The sequence below is a fragment of the Ictidomys tridecemlineatus genome, chromosome 8 (assembly GCF_052094955.1).
Source record: "Ictidomys tridecemlineatus isolate mIctTri1 chromosome 8, mIctTri1.hap1, whole genome shotgun sequence".
Lineage (NCBI taxonomy): Eukaryota > Metazoa > Chordata > Mammalia > Rodentia > Sciuridae > Ictidomys > Ictidomys tridecemlineatus.
The window spans coordinates 98,900,901-98,917,007 of NC_135484.1; the positions used below are offsets into that span (position 1 = coordinate 98,900,901).

Genomic DNA, 16,107 nt, shown 5'->3' on the forward strand with positions numbered 1-16,107 from the left:
GTAGTTGAAGTTTTCACTCTGGGTGGGGGTGGGGGTGGGGGTGGTACTGAGAATTGAACCTAGGGCCTCACACATGTTGAGCACATATTCTACCAATGAGCAGCATCCTGCCTTTGAGAGTTTAATTCTTAGGTTTTTAAATTGCTTCAGGGACTACACCAGCTTGGCTTTGTATCTTTGAGTACTCGATAGTATCCTGAGGAAAGTTTACTGATCCATGGGATGCTGTGCTCATTCCATTAACAGGCATCCATATCTGCTACATGCAGAATCTTTTGTGGGAGACAGATTTTATAAACATAGTTTCCAATTTCAAGTGTTGTCATGTGTTTAAAGGAACATAAAAATATTAATCTGCAAAAAAAAATAGATTATGACAGGTGTTGAAAGATGGCAGCACCAGAGATTCTCCTTGGAGAAAAGAGGGTGCTTCTGGCTGAGGGGATTAAAGCAGGGTTATGGAAGAGGTGGTGTTTAGCTGAGTCAGTCAACACCTCCAGTAGAAGCATATACTGCGAGCTGCAAATGTAATTGTAGATTTTCTAATAGTTATGTTAAAATTAAAAAGAGCTGAACATGATTTTATAAAATATTTTATTTAAACCAGTGTATCCAAACTTATTTCAACATGTATTGGGTATTTTTCAATTATTAAGAAGAGTTTTTACTTTTTTTTTTTTTTTAACCAGATGTTCAGACTCTGGTGTGTATTACTCTCATAGTGAGTTCAATTAGGTCTGGTCATATTTTAAGTACTCAGTGGCCCTAATGCGTCTGGTGGCTTCTGGATTAGACAGCCAGCATGGGTCTCAAGGTTGGGGTAGAAGAAGAGTAGGCATTGGGGCTCCAGACATGTCTTGGGAAATGAATATTTAAATTTGACTGTAATCTTTGTAATTAATGTGGTAAGTGTTAGAGTGAATCAGCCCATGCAGACCTTGAACAGCTGATCTTGATTTGGTGAATAACTGGAAGCCTTGAAAGTACAGGGTTGAGCAGGGGAGAAAATGGCATTCTCAAGTAAGAACCAAGGAGTTAATATAATGCAAAACCTTCTTTCAGAAAGTCCCCTTAGACTATCTTGACACATGCATTTTCTGTAGGATTATCTTAGAATATTAGTTTGAAGTAGGATTTTATTCCATTTTCAAGTTGTTAGTGGTCAAATTCTTCTTATATATGATGGAGCTTACGTAACCAATTTATGACATTTGGTTGTCTGTTTTAGTACCTTAACAAGAAATATCCGGCATAGGAGAGGAGAAAAGGTTGTCATCAATGTACCAAGTAAGTCTACAGAGAGGAGGTGGTGTGGGAAAGAGACCTCTTTAATCCTTGATTCTCACCATTTCCTTTTTTTCTCCCCTAATTAATAATACAGTATTTAAGGACAAGAACACACCATCTCCATTCATAGAAACATTTCCAGATGATGAGGCAGCAAAGGCTTCCAAGCCAGATCATATTTACATGGATGCCATGGGATTTGGGATGGGAAATTGCTGTCTTCAGGTATTGTTTCAAATCTATGGAGAGGCAAAGTGTCCTCACCCATTACTTATTTACTTATTTTCTTTATATATGCATGTCTCCTGTTTTAAAAATCACATTTTAACTAGATTGAAATAGCAGCTGGTATGCCTTTCTAGAAAGTATTGAGATTGTTTTAGTAAATTCATTTAAATTTTTGACCAAGAATTCCGGAGTCTACAGTTCACCACAAAGGAATATAGTGTTAAAACGCAGAGCATCTCTGATCATTGTCTGCATTCTCTTTTTATGTCTGATTTTTACTGCCACCTAATGGCAGAGTGGTGAGGTTGTTAACCTCAAATCTATTATTTCTGAAAATGAGCTGGGATATAACTACTCCAGTGAATTTGTGATCCAAGGGAAAGACTGTTTGAACTTGAAATTTTTGTATTCATACAAAGCCACCCAGTAATATAAATGAATAACTATTTATCAGCCTGTGTTTGCCTTGCCCTGGCTAAGTTACACAGGAGGTAAAATAGCCCTTCTTTGTTTACTCATTTAAAAATTTTCCTGGATCTGATTGAGTCACTAATGCCCCTGGCAGTGATTGTGCTCAAGTCACTCTGGACCCAGGGAGGGAGAGCACAGGGCCTGTCACACATGGGTTTGCAGTCAATTGTTGGCTCTTGCTGTGCAGGTATCTGGGTGACTCCCTTCGTTTCTCCTCAGTTTTTTTGTTTTCAGTTGAAAGAAGGGTTTATGTTAAGGCCCTTTTGGTCTCACTCTGTTTTATTTCATTGTTTTATTAATAAATACTTCATTTTAGTTTTAATTTGACTAAAATATTATAGCAAGAGTAAAAAGTTGTATAAAAAAAAGCATGAATTTTCAAATTGAGAATTTCAAATTTCATTCAGTATTTGTTGCCCAAGCAGATTTTTCTCCAGTTGTAATTACTTCAGCTGATTAGAGAATCTTTAGGGGTCTGCAGTAGTGCAAAACCTAATGGTCAGCACAGAGACCAAGAAACCCAGCTTTCTTCTTACCTCAGCACATCTCGTGTCTTCTTGCCCAAATACCTCCAGCTTGTTTATTTTTAAAACTGTATAACACAACTTGAATGTGCAGGTCATTTTTCTCCAGGCTGATTATGGTTAACATGGACAAGCATAAGGTTTTTCCTTTTTCTTTTTTCCTTCTCTTTTTTCCTGACATATAAGGCATAGGATTTGTGGCATAAGCTTTTAAACAAACAAGGGCCAGTAAGTTTCCTTACAAATGGTTATACCTAATTTAAAAAGAGACCCTTTGACTTTTAACTGCATATCTGCTTTCCTATCTTAATCACAAATATTTCTAAAGAGAGCCATTAAGCTCAGGCACTTATAGTGTGTGGCTTTAAAATTGTGTGAGTGCTCTCCAAGTACCATTACCTTTTCTTGGTTTAATAATAAACCAGGGTGTTCTACCAAGGACAGCACAATTGCTCTGATATAGTTCCAAAGGTGTATTCTTTCCCTTGAAACACTATATTTGTACAAATAAATGTGCTTTAATGGTAGGTGATAAACATTTTCATTGTGTGAAGATATAGCTGTCTATCCAATTTAAGCTTTGTCATGAGTTTAGTATTAAGCTTTCCTTTTTCCCAGTGACATGTCCAGTTTCAATACTCCATTCAAAAAAATGATTAACACAGATAATGTTTAGTATGTGCCAAGTGAGGTGGATTCTACAAATAGCCACAGAAATTGCTGCTTTTGTATCTTAAGTGAAACAAGAAATATTGTTTATTATAGTAAAGCAGCAAAAAAAAAATTTCAAAGTTAATTTTTTTTTTTTTTTTTAACTAGGGATTGAACTCATGCTATTTATTTTTTTAATTTTGGGAGGAGCCTCAGTAAGTTGCTGAGGCTGGCCTCAAACTTACAGTCTTCTTGCCTCAGCCTCTTAAGTCACTGGGAATGCAGGCATGCGGCACCACACCCAGCCTTACCATAATTTTTTAAGGTTAATGGAAGATTTACTGTACAAGACAAAAAAAAGCATTTTAACTACAAAATTTTTAATACTTTCTGGGCTTTTTATGAAACATTTAATAAGTTCCTGACATGTTATGATAGTTTTTTTTTTTCTGCCTCAGAAAAATCATGTGGCTTCAAAAATTTTAGAAAAGGTTTCTGACATCCACTTTTCACAGTTCTTCCTTAGTCACCCCTCTTGTCAGTTTCCTAGTGACATTGTGTTTCTTCTTTATATGATGCAAGGACACCAAAAGGCCAATTGTAGTGCATATACCTGTAGTCTCAGGAAGAAAGAGACAGGAAGATCACAGATTTAAAAGCCAGCCTCAGGAACATAGTGAGGTCCTAAGCAATTAGTGAGATCATGTCTTTAAATAAAATATAAAAAGGATTTGGTTCAGTGATTAAGCACCCCTGGTACCAAAAAAAAATATGACACCAGAAGCCAAAACTGTTCATATATTCATACCTTTTTAAGTTATAAGAGCTTTTTTCGTTCCTCATTAAAATCATCATTATGATGATGCTCTGTTTAATTTGATAAACTTGTTGTATCAGTTCTAGAGTAAGAAAGGTCATTACTAAATGTATTTAAAGTGACCAAAATAACTTAGTCACGGTTGTAAACTGAACTATCAAATTCCATTTGATGCTTTTCTTAAGTAGACTTTTCTAGGGTTGGCTTTTTCAAGATTTGCCTAGGGATTTACTAGTGTGTCCTAGGCCATCTCAGAGTAGTCAATCAAAACACAGGAAAGGAAAAGTGTTTATCATAGTGTCTTTGAAAAATCAAGAAGAGTAACTAACACATTCTAAAATATCATGAAAAGGACCTAAGAAAACTAAAAGATGTATATTCAACAGAATTCTTTAGCCAAAATACTTCAAGATTTAGGTATTGAAAAATCTCAATCCCTTGTAAATTTGGCCCTTTGGGATCATGGTTTTCCAGTGTCTCAACATTATCTTTGCCCCTGTCTTCTCTTTAGCAGCTCTTTCCTTCTCAGTACTCTTGTTAATTTAATAAATATTTTTAAAGCAGTAAGTAGGTGTCAGATACTGTCCCAACATACTTGGTATCCCAACATACTTGGACTATTAGGGCAAGACAAATCCCTCCTGGTGCTTATATTTAAGTGATGTGGTCACAGCAAACAAATACACGAATACTTTATCATCATTTTCTTCATGTTTCATGCTCACCACACACAAGTTAATTTCTCAGTTTCTACTTTGCAGAAACTTTCCTTGCTTTGGTTGTCAGTGACCCAACTGCCAGTCCCCCTTTATCGTTATTTTAACCTTTGAAACTCCTTGATGTCATTAACACAGCACTTCTCCATGTTGAATTAATCTGTAATGGCTGGTTAATTATCATTGCCTTTTAATGGAACTAATGTACCAATTTGAGCATTGACATAGGAATTATAGGAAAGTTAAGACATATAAATTGTTTTAAATTATTTTTGTAGTTACCATACTGACATAAAATTCAATTATAATTTAGCAGGTATACTTGTGAGTCTCCCACAAAAGTTTTCTGCTCTTATAATGCAAAGTTGGGACATAGCTGAAATTGTTGGAATTAATGGGTTGAGATTGTAAACATAAACCATTTAGCTGCTGTATTTCAGCTCTTAAGCATCTAAATTATTTTCTGCACCAACACTGAACTTAAGCTGTCATTACTTAATAACAGTAGTGGAAAAAAAAAAAGCAGTTCCAAATTTGCAATGAAAAATATATTAATAGAAACACAATTCGTGTTCCTGCCCCTTCTTCCATGACCACCACCCTTCCCCATGGAAGAAAGCAGGACATGTTTTGGCTTCCTTTGGGTGATTATTTTAGAGGATTTGTGCTCACCAATTGTGTGATCTTTTTCTCTAACTTTTCAGTGTCCTGCTTATCCTTCACATGGGTCTCCCTATCTTCAGGACATGGTCTGACCCTGCTCCCCAAGTATTTCTTCAGCTCTGATTTCTCCCCTGGACAACATCCCTGGAGACCTAGCCCCTCATAGGGCCTCTATAAGCTAATCATGTCATTACGCACCCCCTTCTCTGTAAACTTTTCTTATATGTCCTAAAAACACCTCAACGAAAGCCTGAGTCTTCCCATCACTGTACCATGGTCACCAGAGCCTGCTGCTTTGATTTGTCACTCCTTTGCCAACCTTCCCCCAGCCCTACTGATTCTTCGGTGTCAGCTCTAGGGTTTTAACTGCTTTCCCTTTTTTCTAGTCTTGCCCACTTTCAAACCTTCCTTTTCCTGCTACTTGTGTACTTTTGAAGATATTCTTTAACATCTTCAAATCCCTTTTATATCAAAATTTCAATAAGCCCTCTGCTAACTGCAGTGATGGGAAACCTATAGAAGGAAACAATCCAGAAGAGGAAATGCCTTGCTGAACTTCACCATGCTGCCTGTGTCTGATTTCTCTTCCTAATTTCTTAGTCTGTTTCACTTAGGAACATGGTTGTTTATGAGTTGTCCATATACAACAGAAGATGATTAAATACCATTTTCTAGTTAAATTCACCCAAGACAGCATTGAAACAAAACTCCTGCAATAAACATTGTCATTTTCCTTCATCCAGCCATCTTCCTTCTCAGACTTTACTGCTTGTGAAGAACGCTGGGGATTTTTTAATTGTTGTTAATAACTTGCATTCTTCACAGGTGACATTCCAAGCCTGCAGCATATCTGAGGCAAGATACCTTTATGATCAGTTGGCCACTATCTGTCCAATTGTTGTAAGTAGAAAATATATCTTATTTTAAATATAACTTTGTATAAAATAAGACCACATGTGCAGAATTTGCTGATAGCATACTATTTAAGTCCAGTTAAGACTTCACTGAGAAATGAACTAATTTAAATAGTATGTAGATGTAAAGCTAATGGATAGTCTAAATTGTAGACTCTTTCTTTTCCTAGTAAAACATGTGTTTGTTAAATAAATGTCAAGTTTGAGAGTGGCCATTCTCCCTCTCCCATTGTGCCCTCATGTTATATAGAGGATAATTTAAATGAATCCAAAGACTTGGGTTGTTCCTGGTATTTTCACTTATGAAAAAGCAGGCTTAGATGCATATGGTAGAACTCACTGTGGATTACATAAACTGGTCTTTTTGATCAGAAAATGAGTGCATGGGGCTTTTTTCAATGTAAATGATACATTGAACCTGCAGGAGCTGACTTCTGTTTGTTTTTAGATGGCTTTGAGTGCTGCATCTCCTTTTTACCGAGGCTATGTGTCAGACATTGATTGTCGCTGGGGAGTGATTTCTGCATCTGTAGATGATAGAACTCGAGAGGAGAGAGGACTGGAGGTGGGAATGATTTTTCCTTCATAGCTCTTTTAAATCAAGCAGGTAAAATGGGTTATTGTAACCACTTGCAATTTTGAAATCTCTCTTACATTTTTATCTTGAGTGGATTAGGGTCACACATAGGAAGAAATATACCATCTTTGTTTTGGGGTAAATATATGAGGAAGTGATTTGGTTTGGGGAGTCAGCTTTTATCATTTGTTGAAATCTGGGTTTGTTTTGACTTAAAAAAAAAATAGTACATTTTGGAAGTCATTGCTGATCAGCGACTACTTTTACCAAAAGGCTTTGGAGTGCTTCATATAAGATGCTGTCCTCTATGGAAGAGTAGTTTGCTGTCAGAGATGGTTTTTCCATGTACAGAGTCAGACATTTCCTGGTAAACATAGGTTAGTACTTCTTGTTTGCATGTTTTGAACTATAACACTGAATCACTCCAAACAAGAGTGTGCTCCACAAACACCTATGAAGATCTTTAAAAATAGGTACTCAGGTTCCTCTTCAACTGAGTAAATGGGAATCTCCAGGACTGGGACCTAGGATGAGAACAAGGCTGTTTTCAAAGAAGCCCCCCCCCCCCCCCGCCCTGCCCCAATGATTTTGATGTTTTCAACCAGGCTGTTCTGCTGTGGTTTTTATATAATTATCACAAATTATTAAATATGCTGTCTAAATAGAAGTAAACATTTTATATTGTTATGTAAAGTATATTTTTATATAATTAGTTTGATGTTAGTTTTTTGTGGCATTCATTCATACTTCTTATATTTTAGCCACTGAAGAAGAATAATTATAGGATTAGTAAATCCCGATATGATTCAATAGACAGCTACTTATCTAAGTGTGGTGAGAAGTACAATGACATCGACTTGACCATAGATAAAGAAATCTACCAGCAACTGCTTCAGGAAGGTGAGTGTTCCTTCTGTTTTTCTAGGTTTGATTGTACGCCTTTTGTCTTCAAAGCACTTTTAAACTTCTTTTCTGACTCGTGGTCTGGTTTCTGTTTTTAGTGTGAAGTCTCTAACTTTTCTTATGAGGCTGCTTGTTCCTAAAGTTTCAAGTTCCAAATACTTGTGAGATCTTCTTGACTTTTAGCAAAAGGAACTTACTTTGGAGCTCTGTATCTAGGTCCACACCAGTGCCCCAGCAGGCATTGTGTAAGTAATGAATAAATCTCTGACTCTTCCCCAGTGTCCATAGGATAAAATCCTGGGCCAGGTGAGAATTCTGAACAATCCAGCTATTTCCTAAACTTCTAGCACCCCTTCTTCATACTGTGGACTTAGAACAAGTGGTGTCTCATGCTTTGCAGTTAGCCCTGTGTGCTCTGTCTTTGCAGGCATTGATCATCTCCTGGCCCAACATGTTGCCCATCTCTTTATTAGAGACCCACTGACTCTGTTTGAGGAGAAAATACATCTGGATGATGCCAATGAGTCTGACCATTTTGAGGTATCACCTCTTTTTTAAATGTATTTCCCTTCAAGAGGCAGTTTTCTTAGCTATGAGAAATTGGTGACAATAGAAATCTCATATGCCTTTTGTTACCTAGCATAGTGAACAACCAAGAAAAATTAATTGGTTTTAAGTATTCTTACTTTATGAAAATAAAATCAATCACAGTTATCCTGTGATCATACATTTTTGTTTGGTATTTTCTCTTTTTTGCCTAGTGATAAAAAAATTCAAGCATACTCCATAAAAAGTAACCTGGTCCGTTACTTCAGTGCTACAGACATCACTGACTTTTACTAAACACCTGCTGTTTGGTTTCCTAACAGGTCACACTCAGTAAAATCTTAAATTGTCATTTTTGTATTTGTAAATTGAAAGTATTTGACATAGACAATGAATAATTTTCTTCCCTACTTAAATACCAAATTATTTATAATGTTGCCCTGACTGCAGAAAGTTGATTTTTATCCTCTACTTTTTTAATTTTAGAATATTCAGTCCACAAATTGGCAGACAATGAGATTTAAGCCCCCTCCTCCAAACTCAGACATTGGATGGAGAGTAGAATTCCGACCCATGGAGGTGAGACACATGCATCGGCAGGAACTGACCCTAAGCTCTCTTCTGACTGCTTTTCACTCTTCTGGTACTCTTGCCATAGGCTCTTAAGTTTCTTATAAGGCAATAGAAATTGAGAATGTGTCTGTTAAAAGTCAGTCCAAATGCTTTAAGGAAGGTTGATTTCTGAGCATAGATGTGGGCAAGGAGTTTCTAGCCCTAGATGGGGAGGGATGGGTGGCTTGGGAATATTGTAGTCTGAAGAGGTACTAGAGAGAAGGAAGACCAGAGCTAGGTTGTTGGTCTCTTAACATCTCTGGGCTTCTGCTTGTCTAGGTGCAGTTAACAGACTTTGAGAACTCTGCCTATGTGGTGTTTGTGGTCCTTCTCACCAGGGTGATCCTATCATACAAATTGGATTTTCTAATTCCACTGTCAAAGGTAAGGATGTAGTTTATTATAGTCCTGGATGTAGATACTTGCACTTGTATTTACTCATTTATTTATACCATGTATTTCCAGCCTTACTCTTCAGGATAAAATGCCCTTTTCATTTCCTTTTAAACATAAGCCTTATTTCTTTTCTTTATCTTTTTTTTTTTATTTCTTACATACATGACAATAGTGGAATGCATTACATTCATAATTATCCATTCACAGCACAATTTTTCATAACTCTGTATATAAAGTATGTTCACGCCAAATTATGCCATTATACATGAGCTCTTTTTTTTTTTGCATTATAATTCTTAAGCCTTATTTCTAGAGGTTTCCATTCATGACAATGACTAGAGGCAGCTCTAGAAATTGGTTTTATCTACCCAAGAACCCCATTTGTATGACAATGTTAAAATTAGGATAGGAAAGGAAAGAGTAGCTGTTAGAATGCAGGAAAGGTTTTCCTCAATTGAATCAAACTTGTCTGGAGTATGTAGATGGCATTGGACTATCAGAAAAATAAACTGGAGTTAATCAGCCCCAAGACAGCAATGACCAAAGAAAGAGCTTCTTGGAGGAAGTTTTCTAGCAGAGCATTGGAAGCTGTGAGGCAGGAAAGCCATGTGTCCGGGGGCAGCCGCTAAGGAAGTTGAGGTCTTGTGTTTCTGGGCCCATGCCCAGAAACGGCAACGATGCCTGTCACCACAGACATAGAGGAAAGCATGAGGCTATTCAGCTCCAGCCTTTGCCCCAGGAAAACCTTGTTCTCTGGTCCTCCCATAAGGGGCTTGCCAGCTTACACCTGTCCCCTCTCACATGCACTCTGGCTATTAGCCCGTCTGTGCCTGTGCATCATACCCAGGCAAGAGGTACCCTCTAGAGTTCTGTGTGCCCATGTTGCCCTTATTGGTGTATGTGTTGGGGAAGTCAAGAGTCCTCCAAGGGAGAGTCCATGTCAGCTACTAGCCTAAGCTATTTAGTAATATGAGTAGATGTCTGAAAGCCAACAGAAAGTTGAGAACCATCAGCATCCTAATGAGAAGATCCAGCCAGGCCTGCAGTGATACTGTCCTCAATGAAACAGTTAATTTAAGAAACTGGAAAGAGTTCATAAGGAAATTCTGGTTATTGTATTCAGAAAATTCTATGGAAAGGGTTGATTTCTGAGCACAGATGAAATCCATAAAATAAATAAGATCTATGGACCAAAGAGTATTTGAACCATAAAAGTTCCACACAAACACTTTTAAAACTCAGTGTGCTCTCCAGTAAACCAGGTGGGTTGCTAGGGACAGTTAATGACTTCAGAGACCAAATTCTTGAAATTGTGGAATAACTGAATCATGGAGAATTGCACTAGAAAGTATAAGTGTTTTGTCTAATAATTTAGAAGAAGAGAATGGTTTATATAGAAGAGATGTGAGATAACAGTAATCAAGGAAATAATGGACAGAGCTTTCCCTTAATATAGGAGTCCATAAGAATGAGATAAAAGATTTGGGGGTGAGGGGTGGTACTTGAGGTTAAACCCAGGAGCATTCTACCTATGAGGTATATCCATAGCCCTAGCCCCTTTTTATCTTATTTCAAGACGGGGTCTTGCTAAATTTCCATGCTGGCCTCAAACTTGAGATCCTCCTTCCTCGGTCTCTTAAGTAGCTTGGATTATAGACATGAACCACTGCATCAGTGGGACAGAGATATTTAAAGAAGATATTTAAAATTCCCAAATATGGGAATTTCTGGATCTCAAGGAGAATATCATCTGTCCAGACAGAAGAGAAAATTAGGATACCTGCCAAGGAGGAAAAATAACAGATATGACTTCTCCTTTTAGCATTAAATGCTAGAAGAGATGTAAAGAAGTCCAGAATCCTGAGCAGTAAAGAATTATGACTATTGAATTCTCTCCCACCCAAATTTTCTTTGTATTCCAGGGGATTCTAGCAAAACTTCATGGGTTAATTTAAGACTAAAAGCATACCAGAAGTCTTATTGAGTCTTAGTCTGTTAGGGCTGCTACAACCATAAAAGATAGAAATTTATTTTTCACTGTTCTCAGGGCCAGGAAGTTTAAGATCACCAGGCGATTCAGTGTCTGGTGAGAGTTCACTCTGCTTCTTAGCTTGCACTTTGTCACTGTGTCCTCACTGATGGACAGGACTAGCTTGCTGAGCAATTGCAAAATATACTTTTAAACAGGAATTTATGAAAACAAAACTTTTGTCAAGACTAAGGAAAAAAAAAACAAATATCATTAGAAATGAAAACCTTAGAGGAAGCTATAGTGGAATTTGAGACATATGTGAACATGCTCCTAGAAGTGTCTAGTTTATTTAAAAGGTGCTGTTGTGTGACTTAAAAATAACAAGATAGTAACAGGTCCCCTCTCCCATAGTTAACATGGGAGAATGCAAAGAATCAATACAGATTGTACCAACCATCCTGCTTCACCCTGGCCCTCTAACTTGTGTCTATTTTTATATTAAGGTTTCATATAAGATAGCATTATAGAAAATAAGGGTAACACTAAGAAGCTTTAAAAGGTCTGCTTGAAGGGTCTTAAAAAGTCACTGGAGAAATTTAGAATTCACAAATAAATAGGATATTTTCAGCCTCATGAATGAGTCTATGTGGTCAGAGCCACCAGGTTGGCAAATAGCCCAGTGACCCTCTGCCCTTGGAGGGCCATAGACTTATCCCAAGTCTGACAGCCTGTTGACCCTTTCACTCTCCTTACTCAAATGAAGCAACAAAACCCCAGGGCAGAGAATAGAGAGCACTGCATTGGAGGTCAGGGGAACTGGACTGTAGCCCTGTTCTGCCTTCATTGCACTGGACCTTAGGAGAGCTGCTGTGTAAAGGGAACCAACCACCTGCCCTTTCAGCACTGTAGATTTATGGCATGATCATTCACAAAGATGTTTTAAAATGCAGGTTTCCTGTGTGACATAATCTCCCATTGTATTAAAAAGCACAAACCTGTTGCATGGTGGTGAGTGACATGTCCCATATAGATGAGAGATGTATTCTCAAGGGCTAGAGAGTAGAGTTCTCATGGGGAGGAGCAAGGTTCTACGACCTCTAGGTTTGGTCAAGAGTGTCTTGACTTAGTCATGATTCTTTTCTCCCTTAGGTTGATGAAAACATGAAAGTAGCACAGAAACGAGATGCTGTCCTGCAGGGAATGTTTTATTTCAGGAAAGATATTTGCAAAGGTATTACATTTTCTCAGATTTCTGAGGTCAGTTAATGCTGTTTCAAGCCACTAAAGCTCCTCTGCCCTGTCCTCCACAGGTGGTAATGCTGTAGTGGACGGGTGTGGCAAAGCCCAGAGCAGCTCGGAGCCAGCTACAGAGGAGTACACCCTCATGAGCATAGACACCATCATCAATGGGAAGGTAAGGTTCCCTCAGTGCCCCTTACTATGTTACCAGCTGGCTGGGCATTTATAATGTGTCCTGCTTCTTGTAGGAAGGTGTGTTTCCTGGACTCATACCGATTCTGAACTCTTATCTTGAAAACATGGAAGTGGATGTGGATACCAGATGTAGTATTCTGAACTACTTAAAGCTAATTAAGAAGAGAGCGTCTGGTATAGTAACTTCCTTTTCTTTTTCTTAATCTCATAATGTAGACAGAACAGACTCTTACATTATTAGATTCCTGAAAGTACCCTTTAAAGTAGACTACATCTTATCCATGCACACTTTTTCACATTTTAACAACTCTGCAATTGGATATGCCTTATAATCTCTGGCAATTAATAGTTTAAATGAGCAGAGTTGGTTGTTGTTTTTTGGTTTTGGGGCGTCCCCCCCCACTTACTGCTTGTAAAAATAGCAGAGTATCTGAAGATACATTATCTGGACTGCCTGTTTGTCATTTATGTCCAACTGTGTGCATTGTGTATCATCTCGGGCTCTTCTATAGGACTAAGTAACTTTGTAGGTTAAATGAGCTGCACAGCTAAGATGTTCTTCAGCCTTCTTCTGTACAATAAGCATCCTCAGGATGCTCTTTCCTGGTTAGCTTCAAGGAGATCGCATTTGCAATGCCTAATACTGGAGAGCCTCCAGCTGTTCATGAAAGTAACAGTAGTACTTATAATGGTATGTGTGTTTTACTTCTGTGGTCACAAGAAAGGATCATCTGTATCAGCCCTCCCCAAAATCTGTCAGTTTCCCTCTTCATTCACTGTGCTTACTAGTCTTTTATTCTCTCCACCTCTTTGATCAAAGTTTACTCTAGGGACCCTTCAGTCCTCTGAGGCATCTCATGACAGCAGCATATGTAGTCTTAACCCTCTGGCCAAGTGGGAGGACACATGGTCTTGTGCTGGCTCCTGTCCCTTAATAGCTGGCAATGTCGGCATGTGGGTAACATCTAACAGGTACCATAGAAACTTGATGTAGATGTTCTCATTGCCGTCTGCACCCTAAAATTCTTCCCCTGGAGGAATTCTTTAAACACTATGACAGACATGTTCTTCCCAGCCCCTGCCAGGTGGCTATACTGACAGGTCCTATTTTTACAGAATCATGTTTATGCTGGCCACTAAATATCAACATATTTTTTAAAATATGTGTTTTATGTTGTCCTAAATTTTTTCCAGGTGAACTGATGACGGTTGCTAGATGGATGAGAGAATTTATAGCACACCATCCTGACTACAAGCAAGATAGCATAATAACTGATGAAATGAACTATAGCCTTATTTTGAAGTGTAACCAAATTGCAAATGAATTATGTGAATGCCCAGAGTTACTAGGACCAGCATTTAGGAAAGTAAAATACAGTGGAAGTAAAACTGACTCTTCCAACTAAACTTCCTGCAGAAAGAGAAATGCATTACTGTTTGATTGAAGGACTGACTCCAGGGACACTGACTCTCAGCCTTTGTGTATGGTATGAAGACCAAATGATAAAACTGCAGTGTTGCCTGGGCCAGAAATTGATTTAGAGACTTCCTTTAGTAGGTAAATATAGAGTTTATACAGTGTACATGTACATAGTAAAGTATTTTTATGATTAACAATGTATTTTAATAACATTGTATCTAAAGTCATTGTGAATTGGCTTGTACATTTTTGAATTCTTACTCTGGAGCAAATACTGTCTAAGCAGTTTTCTAAATGTAATGTGCTGATGATTGTACAATACCTAGCATTCCAGAGTTTAAAATGTTTACTGTAAATGTTCCTTTAAAGACTACCTGGGACCTGATTCACCAAGATTCATAACTTTACTTTACACTTTTCTTTTTTTAAAGTCTTCTTTGTATGTACATAAAATTGCTGGAATCCATTAAGGCACCTGTGGTGATCTTGGATTCCTGGCACCTCATTTATGATGCAGCTGACCACCTTACCCCAGGCTTTCCCCACTGATAGGATCCATTGAACTCTGGAGGCTATTTAAAGAAACTTTCCTCCTTTGTTGTTTTAAATTTGCTGACTCAGGCATTAAGTTGAGAGACAATGGTGTTGGAGAAAGGGAGACTGTTGCCCAGAGTTCCTATGTAGATTTGGGGTGGTGTTTTTTGTTTGTTTGTTTTTGAACTAAAAAGGGGAGGGGCTCATTTGTCATCCTGTACACAGGCAGTCTGTCAAAAGCAGCATCAGCTCTTCTGTTTGTTGGCCTGATGTTCTGATAGCTGCTCTTTGCTTAAATTTCAAATCAATTGCAGTTGTTGAAGTTTGGTTTTGTTATTCTTTCTCTGGTTTTCAGTAAGTATAGTGATGAATTTTCTTCTAAAAGCTGATTGCTCCAGAATTTACCTGGGGTTAGGGTAAATACATATTGCTTATCTTTATAAAACTCATAAATAAATCATGAAATGCACTAAGTTTTGTGAATCAGGACCCTAAATGTTTAATTGTAAATAATTTAAGTTTCTGATAATTTTTGTTATAGCTTTTTGTTGAAGTTTTGTTGGTATTTTCCCCCCAGTTTATTAAAAGTCTGAACAGCTTCAGAAATAACTGTTAAATTATAGATTATGCAAAACCTTACAGGCACAGATATTTAAAGTGTAAAGCTAATTTTAAGAGATTGCAATAAAGCTGCTTCAGCTAAAACTTTATGTTTAAATACTAGGGTCTGTTATATATTTCATACATGTATTTTAGAGGATGAAAGAATGTTTTTCCTTTGCTATTCACTTGTATAAATCAAGTTGTAAAAAGGCTGATAAACTAAAATGTTTGGTATGAGGAAATAAAAGAATGGAATTAGCATTCAGAAGAACTCTTGAATATTTGTGAGTTGTACAACTATAGATAGCAGTAGAGATTTTTATTTTCTTTAATTAGCCCAGATTCCATGAAATTGTTTTTTCATCGTAGCAATCTTCAGATGATTTAGAAGGAAACATAGTAATAAAAACAAGCAGATGCCCACCGCTGCTGAGAGGAAAACGCCTTGAAGTGTGGCTGATACACTGAAGTGAATTTTTCTTTCACCGCTGCACTGGGTCCATGGTGACATGGGGAACATTGAGTGCTCAGGATGTTGTATGCACTTGCTAATTGAAACTGGAGACAGACTGAGAATCAGCAAGTGCTACAGAGAGCTGTTCCCAGCCCATGTCTTTGAATCAATATCTCCAGCCATCCTGCCACCATTCACACACACAGTTCATGGAATAATGTGCTTCCCCTAAGGCAGTACACTTCCCAGAGCTCTGAACTTCTTTATCTGAAGGATCCTAGGGCAGTGCTTATCAAATTAATCTGCTTATGAAGCTCTTGGGGGTCTTACTCTGCTCAGTGAATCTGGGGAGGGGCCTGTGTTTCTCATCTTTGCATTTCTAACA

The 16,107-nt window shown here is 37.8% G+C and overlaps 1 protein-coding gene across 1 annotated transcript in view; it reads left to right on the forward strand.

Moving 5' to 3' along the window:
* Window positions 1-15,539, forward strand: part of Gclc (glutamate-cysteine ligase catalytic subunit) — a 48,054-nt gene extending 32,515 nt beyond the window's left edge. Inside the window, exons 5-16 of the mRNA XM_005318554.5 lie at window positions 1,229-1,287; window positions 1,382-1,512; window positions 6,183-6,257; window positions 6,720-6,836; window positions 7,610-7,748; window positions 8,179-8,291; window positions 8,784-8,876; window positions 9,189-9,293; window positions 12,427-12,508; window positions 12,588-12,691; window positions 12,765-12,885; window positions 13,906-15,539. Coding sequence (XP_005318611.1) covers window positions 1,229-1,287; window positions 1,382-1,512; window positions 6,183-6,257; window positions 6,720-6,836; window positions 7,610-7,748; window positions 8,179-8,291; window positions 8,784-8,876; window positions 9,189-9,293; window positions 12,427-12,508; window positions 12,588-12,691; window positions 12,765-12,885; window positions 13,906-14,117 — 1,351 coding nt within the window. The 3' untranslated portion in view covers window positions 14,118-15,539. The remainder of the gene's footprint in view (window positions 1-1,228; window positions 1,288-1,381; window positions 1,513-6,182; window positions 6,258-6,719; window positions 6,837-7,609; window positions 7,749-8,178; window positions 8,292-8,783; window positions 8,877-9,188; window positions 9,294-12,426; window positions 12,509-12,587; window positions 12,692-12,764; window positions 12,886-13,905) is intronic.
* The last annotated feature ends 568 nt before the right edge of the window (window positions 15,540-16,107 follow it).